The sequence below is a fragment of the Cryptomeria japonica genome, unplaced genomic scaffold, assembly GCF_030272615.1.
Source record: "Cryptomeria japonica unplaced genomic scaffold, Sugi_1.0 HiC_scaffold_19, whole genome shotgun sequence".
In the NCBI taxonomy this organism is placed as follows: Eukaryota; Viridiplantae; Streptophyta; class Pinopsida; order Cupressales; family Cupressaceae; genus Cryptomeria; species Cryptomeria japonica.
Genome location: NW_026728841.1, coordinates 701,194 through 709,906, shown reverse-complemented (window position 1 = coordinate 709,906; position 8,713 = coordinate 701,194). Strand labels below are relative to the sequence as shown.

Below are 8,713 nucleotides of genomic sequence, written 5' to 3'. Positions count from 1 at the left end.
GAGATTAGGTGTGCATGTATAAATGAAAACTTAAATTCAAATAACACTTTAAAATTTTCATTTTTGGGGGTACACCTATGTGAGTGAAATCAATTTTTCAATTTCAAAGTTCAGCAGGAGGGGCCTCGCCACCCCTCTCCACACACGAGGACCTGTAACCTGAACTATCGTGAAGGTTACATACTTAATGCACTATTAGGAGTTTCCCTAGTAGAGAATGACAAGGTTAAGTTAATAAAGTACAAGTTTGGTTGTAAAGTGCACAATTGATGATGCATTTAAGTAAGTATACTTTTCAATGGATCAAATTCAAATATGGTGTGCACATGTGTGATGAAATAAAATTTCAAATTAGGGAATGCAATTACTCTATTGCTAGTGTACATGTATGAAGGAAATAGATTGTTGTCAATAATTTATTTTAGAACTACAAACCTATTCTCTAATAATACATCTACCAAGCAAAGAAACAAAGCCACTCACTAGACTAAAAAGTTACATTCAAAATATTCATCAATTTGTATCATTCTTAAATTATCACACTAAATACTTCTATGTTATTTTTTTTTTCAAAATAACACTATGACAATGAATAGTTACTAGCTTATATTAATTTATGTTTTTATGTATGTATCTTATTAGATTATCCTAAACTAACCATATAGACTCCTTATTTTCCCAAACAATAATGTAATACTTTTTTATAATAGACCTATACTGCCAACTATTTTAAAATATAAAATTCTCCCTGCTTTTAACTTTTGCAATATATATTTTTTTGGCTATATTAAAAAAGGGAGTTTTGTGCACCTCCTCTTCCATTCTTTTCTATGAAAAAGGCTTACTTTCCTCCGAGTTTAATATGAAAGAGGATTACTTCCTCCCAGTTTTCTATGTAAGTGGAGGTAAGTTTTGCAGTGGTGAAGGTAACAACTGTTTTGCCGTGCGAGAACGATCGTTGCCTTCACCACTTTTCTTTTGCGTAAGAGCAATAGTCGTTACCAGCGTAGACTTTGTTATCCAAATGGCCGGCAAAAACAAAGACTTTTGACTAGTGCAGATGGCCTCTGATTGTCAGATATTCACTCACGACACGACACTCACGACACGACACTGAAGAAATCTTAGTCAAGGTGCCTAGTGCGCAATTTGAGTTCAACTTCGCCTTTTAGTTTTGGCTATATAAGGACGCCCATCACACCAAGGAAGAACATAACTCGATAGGAAAAACCTCTATAAGGGTGAAATACAAATCAAGGTGAAGATGAAGATGAAGATGGTTTGTCTCCTGCTCTTCCTTTTATTGGTACTCCCTGTCTCACATTCCTCGCCTTCTAATCATTCTGATGAAGCAGCTCTTCTGTCTTTTAAGCATTCCCTCTTTCTTGACCTCTACAATTCCTTGTTCAATTGGTCTCCGGCTCACTCCTTCTGTAACTGGACAGGAGTTGCTTGTTCAACTCGTCATCAGCGCGTTGTTTCTTTGAATCTCACAGGTATGTCTTTAGAGGGTCCCATCTCTCCTTTCCTTGGCAATCTCTCTTTTCTTAGGGTACTTTATCTCTGGAATAACAGTTTTGAGGGTCAAATTCCTTCCCAATTAGGAAGGCTATTTCGTCTTAGAAAACTTAATTTGTCTAAAAATAAAATAGAAGGTTTCATTCCACCCACTTTAGGAGATTGCCGTTCTTTACAATTTCTCAGTCTATCTTTTAACAATTTGAGTGGCAAAATTCCCCCTGAGCTTGGCCTTCTTTCACATTTAGAGACGCTTTGGTTAGATGTAAACCCGCTAATAACCACAATCCCATCTTTTATAGGAAATTTGACCTCGTTAATTAGCTTGGATATGGCACAAACTGGAATTCATGGTAGTATCCCCGTTGAATTGGGTATGCTTACTCAATTAAGACTTCTCTCTCTTAACACTAATAATTTGACAGGCATGATTCCCACCACTCTTTCTAATTGTACTCTTATTCAAATATTAGCATTATATGATAATCCATTAAGTGGCCACATTCCTTGGCAATTTGGCAAATTATCAGAGTTGCAATTGTTGTACTTGTGGGGAAATAACCTTACAGGAAAAATACCAAGCTCCCTGTTTAATTGTACACAACTTCAAGAAGTTGAATTAGCTACTAACGAACTAAGTGGCATGGTGCCCATGGAATTTGGCAAATTACTCCAGCTTGAATGGCTTGATTTAGCAAGAAATCATCTTGTGAGTGAAATTAGTGGCTTGTCTTTTCTAATAGCATTGATTAATTGCTCAAACCTAGAATCCTTAGATTTGTCTACTAATTATCTCACTGGAATTTTACCCCCTTCTATTAGTCAACTATCTAGCCAAATCTCATATTTGGCATTAGACTCCAATAAAATTGAGGGAATCATACCAAGTGGTATTGGGAACCTTACAAAGTTGACAATGCTAAACTTAAGCAGCAATTACTTTAGTGGGACTATTCCATCCACACTCAGCAAACTTTCAAATCTTGAGACATTGTATCTTGACAAAAACAACTTATATGGGAGAATTCCAAAAAGTTTGGGATATGCAAAAAGACTTGGTTTGTTATCTTTGAGTGGAAACATGATTTCAGGGAAAATTCCAGAGAGTCTTGGTGATCTTCCACAATTAAGATATCTTGTTCTTCATCACAATCAACTATCAGGGAAAATACCTGCTAGTTTAGGGAGATGCATCACTTTAGAAAAGTTGGACTTGGCTCACAATAAACTGGAAGGAAATCTACCTCATGGATGGGCAAGTTTTCCAAATCTCCAATTTTATTTCAATATTTCAAGCAATTTCTTACAAGGTTCTCTTCTAGAAGTGAGTAAAATGGTAATGGTCCAAGCTATAGATGTGTCTCACAACAACTTCTCAGGTGAGATTCTAGCTCCATTATCAAATTGCATAGAATTGCAATATTTGAATCTTTCATGGAATTCATTTGATGGTGCAATTCCAGCATCACTCAAAAAATTAAAAAATCTTCAGGACATTGATCTCTCTAACAATAATTTGTCAGGTGCAATCCCAATGGATTTACAAGAAATGATAATGCTTCAACATATCAATCTCTCTTCAAATAAATTAATAGGAGAGGTTCCAAAGGGAGGAGCTTTTGGAGTAGTTGATGAGTCAGCATTTTTAGGAAATGTTGGCCTTTGTGGTAGTTGGATTAAATTGCCGTCATGCTCTAGTTCCAAACATAAGCAAGGCTCAATATCCAAAAAGGTAATATTACCTATTGTGATTGGCACTACAATCTTCATCATGTCTTTTATATTGGTAATTTTCTATATGAGACACAAAAAGGAGAATACACTTGAACTCAACATTGGGCCTAGAATAATTTCCTTTGATGAACTTGTGGATGCAACTGGTGGCTTTGATCAGACCAATCTATTAGGGGTTGGGAGTTTTGGATCTGTTTATAGAGGGATTCTCAATGATGGTACAAATATTGCTGTTAAAGTCCTCAATTTAGAAGATGAAAATGTTCTCCAAAGTTTTAATAGAGAATGTAATGTGTTAAAAAGAGTTAGGCACCGCAATGTCATCAAAATCATATCAACATGTTCCACTAGTGATTTTAAAGCTTTGATTCTTCCATTCATGTCAAATGGAAGTTTAGAGAGATTGCTATATCCTGAGGGAGGAGATGAATGTCGATTAAAATTGAATGATCGATTAAGAATAGCAAAGGAGATAGCACAAGGAATGGAATATCTACATCATCATTGCTTTGTGCAAGTCATTCATTGTGACCTAAAACCTAATAATGTGTTACTGGGGGATGATGTTACTCCATGTATAGCAGACTTTGGCATTGCTAAAATCATATTTGGGAATTCAATAGATTCATTGACTTTTACAAGTTCACTCAAGGGATCCATTGGCTACATTGCACCAGGTATATATTTTAATATTTTTTATTATCATAATTGATGTTTGAATTGTCTCAAGAATTAATACTTATTGTATTATATTGTATTGTATTGTATTGTAGAGTATGGAATGGGTGGAAATATCTCAACAAAAGGAGATGTATATAGCTATGGAATTCTACTTCTAGAGTTGTTGACAAGGAGGAGACCTACAGATGACATATTTGTAGAAGGTATCACTCTATCAAAATGGGCAAGCATGAATTTTCCAAGTAGACTAACAGAAGTGGTGGACAAAAACCTACTTATAAATGTTAAAGAAAATGATATACCATTGGTATTGGAATGCCTTGCCCAATCTATACAAGTGGGACTGATTTGCACAAGGGAGCTACCACAACAATGCCCAAATATGATGGAGGTAGTTAAGAGATTGGAAAAAATATCAAGTTCATTTCTTGGAACTCCTAGGGATTTCCAATTTCCTATAGATATTTCACCTTTTCTTGAGAGCACAAGTGGTCCAAAAAATACTACAGGAGATTCATCATCTACATCTTAGCTCTATATTTATGTCCTAGTTACACAATTGTCAATTATTGTTGATTTTTTTACTACTATTTCCTATTTAAATTTCATCTTGTAAGTTTTATTATATGAATTTTTTCAATTGTGAGATTATGTAAGTAAGAAATTAGTTAGAAACAATTTGAGATATTTAAAGGTGATGTATAATGTTATGCCAAACATTATTGTTGATTGACTATACATATAGATAAGTAGAAATAAAATTGAATGAAAAATACTGTGAGATTTTATTCTTAACAAATATCTAGTAATTTTCCACTATAGAGAGCATAAATTTTACATATGAAAAATTTAATTAATTAGAAATTTTTTTGGTTATTTCTTTTTGGGGGAGTTAAAATATTTTTGTTTAAGAGGACCTTTATTTTCTTAAAGTCATCAAATAATCTATGTAAAGTTATATATCTTTTATTTAATATTTGAATAAATTCATTAAAATAAAAATTGTTTATCATGAAAATAAATGAGGCTTTTTTAGATTTTATCACAATCTCAAGTTATTGGAAATGATTATTTTTATAGATATTCAATGGGAAAGCAATGTAGAATGCACATTTTTCTCTAAAGTATACTGAACTATGCAATAGATGAATATCAAAGATGTGAAAGTTTCTCAATTATAAGTACTTAAAATTTGTGTGGATATCTATAAATAAAACTAATCATTAAAAAATTAATTTAATTTATTATTTTGATTACTAAAATAAATTATAAAAGTAATTTAAAATAATATTATGAAGAAATAACACATACCACAAAGTGCAATTCTATCATAAAAAGCCAAATTATGGATTATTCTCTCATCTTATAATGACTTTCATTATGAACCTAATAACAATAATTATAAATATTTCCATGTATTACGTACTCATTCAATATAAAGATAAAAGGAAAGATAAATTCTTCTGCCAACCCTCTCCTTGTAAAATATAAATATCAAGTTAATATTAAAAATATGGGAGATAATACATACTATACATGAAACCTTAAATTTCATGATAAATATAAGTAGCAAGTTGAAAGAAATAAATAAAAATTTTACATTAATTTTTAAGATGATTGCTACTTTTAAATTATTCAATAATTAATATAATTCAAGAAAGGAGGAGATTATTGATTGAGAAAATCAATCACATTAAGGATTTTTCTTAAGATTTATTTAAAGATTCTTAAGTGGAAAACCATACCATCTCCCACTCTTTCAAATTTATTTTAATCATTCATAATAATCATAGATCCTACAATTTTTTATTCATTTATATATTAATAATTATAAGGAACCTAACAACACGTACAAAATCAATCAATTTTAAAAATAGTTTTAATATTAGATATAGATGTGAATTCTCAAAGAATATGCAGGTAAGATATTAAAGCATAGATGAATCCCAATACATTCTTCTTAATAAAATGTTTTAACATTATGCATTTCATTGAGTATAATAATTATTGGATGAAAATACACTAAAATTGTAGATTCTTAAGACAATAAATTTGAAATTTAATTTCATCTTTACAAAATTCTAAGGATTATGAAAAGAGATGATAAACATAATTTATTCGCATTAACTAAATTACCTATAATTTAATAATTGTCACCCGAATGGTTTAAAATGTCATGTCCCTTTTTAAAAAGAAATCACTTACTAAATATAGTAAGCCCAACAATTTGAAAATAATGAATTAGAATCATATCACAGCCTACGAAATAATAATAAACATGATACCTTATTGTTTATGGAATAAATATGATTTATTATGAAAATATATTAGATTAATATTCCCCTCATTTGGACATGGGAATCTAGAGAGTTTCTCATGGCTTACTAATGGCATCTTATGGCATTTAACAGTTATGAAGGATATGACAACTCATTGGCTGATCAAAATGGTGTTATGATAACGTCCCACAAACATCACATTTCCTTCACGTGCATGATTATCCCTCTTATTGGGAATTGGATTCGGGCACTCAAATTGGTTTTGAAAATGCATGGTTTGGCTTCAACAATTTCAATCTTCATTTGTAATTTATCGTAAAGATTATGTTTATTCTTCAATGGATTTAAAATAGAGGAGAAGGAGAATTTCGGTTGGGATATTCAAGGTTTCCAAGTGGTCTTGTCAACCTAACGGTTTCATCAATTCTATGTGTGTGGCTTAGTGGTAGAGAAAAGAGATATTTGGGACGTGAGAAGAATCAATTTGTAAGAAGTTCATCTTCAAAAGAAAGTGAAGAAGAAATATAAAGGAAATGGAAAATGTTTGATATTGAACAACTACACAAATAGACTCTACTTCATATCCAAGAAAATCAAAAGAAGACTAAAAATACTCTATTTAAAACTAAAGAGGTCATGAAGCTTGTGGCAGAGAAATTGCAAGGATTAGTGTCTACATAGTATAGATGAAGTTATTAAGAGGGTTCCAAGGATTCAAAGAAACACTCTACAAAAACATCATAAACTATTTTCCTTCCTGCAAATTACCCATAATAATTCAAGCTACTAATTCTTTGGAGGAAACTATATAGGATATTTGGTTGCTATGAGAGCCACCTATTATAGTCTAGATGAAGAATTCAAAAATTTGGTTCCATTTAGAGAATATAAGGAACTTATGAATATTTTGCTACCAAGATATGGTTATAAGAGAGACTGGGATTCAAGTGTGAAATAGATAAAAATAAAATAAAATAAACTATCAGCTCTAAACTTTGATGGGAGTAATAACATGTCAACATAAAGGGGAAAGATTGTATTCAATATGAAACTTTGTACCTTCAAGGTGTTGGTTATGATTGGTGGTATCACCGAATGGCTACTCAAGGACATAATTAAGTAACTTTTATTAGTTTATCCAAAGTCTTTAAGATATATTTAACTCAAGGATGAAGAATAATTGTTTAGGGAGTTATCAATGTTAAAGGAAACAAACAATCAATGAATATGTAAAAGAATTACAAAAAAAATCCATTATGGTGCCCAATATATCAGATGAAAGAATTTTAAATATTTTTTATGAAGGACTTGAAAAACCCTTAAGAGGTTTGGTTAAAGACTTTAGACCTTCTACTTTAAAAGAAGATATCAAAAGAAGTGTGCAATTGGAGACTTCCATGCCAATTAAACCTATGGCTCCAGTTAGATTACACTTTCTACTCTATGAAAAAACAAAAGAAATTTGTAAAAGAAGAAATTCCCAATCACTGCACAAAATAATGTTCCAAACACATTTAGTAAGAATGTTGACGATGAAATAGAAAGTGAGATTAGGAGGAAAAATAATGTTCCAAACACATTTAGTAAGAATGTTGACGATGAAATAGAAAGTGAGCTAGGCCATAGATGTATGGTAAAATCGAAAGTGCACCTGATTGAAGTTGTTTGAGATCTTGAATCAGATGATAATGAGGAATTTTTTGACACTCTTAAAGGGGAAGAAAAAGAAATCAATAAGGAGGACTCTTTAGAAACCTTATTTAGAGCTCTTAGATAGAACCCTTTTGGAGTCTGGGGAGTTCTAGTTGGACAAAGATTAACTATTCTAATTGACAGTAGTTCCAACCACAACTTTATTGATGAAGTCTTTGTGATAAAAAGAGGGATAAAAACATAAGAGTTTGAAGGTTTTAATGTCACTATGTCAAATGGATTCACAATGCATTGCAACCATGTGATTCAACAACTTAAGTTAAATATGGGTGATTATGAAGCATGCGATAATTTATATTTTCTTGGTATTGGAGAAACTGATATTGTATTATATGTCTAATGAGTGTACTCTATTATAGGACACTATCGAAACTACCAAACCATGGAGTTTGAATTTCAATGCAATGGAAAGGAAGTTTTTTTAAGGGTCTATCAAATGGAACTCCTAGAGTAATGATTGCAAAGAAGATCGAGAGGAACTTTTAGTTAGTAAAAGTATCATAGCAGTGGGTATAATAATCCATCCAAAAATATCTTCTAAGGGATAAGGTAAATTCTTGTTTGAAATTCAAACAATTCATGATAAGCATAGTGTATTTTCCAATTAAATGCCTCTAGGAATAATTCTAGATAGAGGTTTTGAGCATGTAATTGAGTTAGAAAAGGGTGCCAAACATATTATAATAATTTCATATTGTCATACAAAAGGTTACAATAAAGAGATAGAAAATACTAATAGTGAAATTTTGGACTTTGGATAAAAACTAGAACTATCTCTAGTGCATTTG

At 31.4% G+C, this 8,713-nt stretch overlaps 1 protein-coding gene across 2 annotated transcripts; it reads left to right on the top strand.

The window, feature by feature from the left end:
* The first annotated feature begins 1,191 nt into the window (after nucleotides 1-1,191).
* On the top strand, nucleotides 1,192-4,558 carry LOC131855949 (putative leucine-rich repeat receptor-like serine/threonine-protein kinase At2g24130). 2 transcript variants are annotated; one of them, XM_059214906.1, is made up of 3 exons: nucleotides 1,192-1,306; nucleotides 1,446-3,929; nucleotides 4,026-4,558. In XM_059214906.1, the coding sequence occupies exons 2-3, from the start codon at nucleotides 1,499-1,501 to the stop codon at nucleotides 4,463-4,465; spliced, it is 2,871 nt and encodes a 956-aa protein (XP_059070889.1). In that variant the 5' UTR covers nucleotides 1,192-1,306; nucleotides 1,446-1,498; the 3' UTR covers nucleotides 4,466-4,558. The 2 variants fall into 2 exon arrangements, with proteins under 2 accessions (XP_059070889.1, XP_059070888.1); XM_059214905.1 differs by having other exon boundaries at nucleotides 1,193-3,929.
* The last annotated feature ends 4,155 nt before the right edge of the window (nucleotides 4,559-8,713 follow it).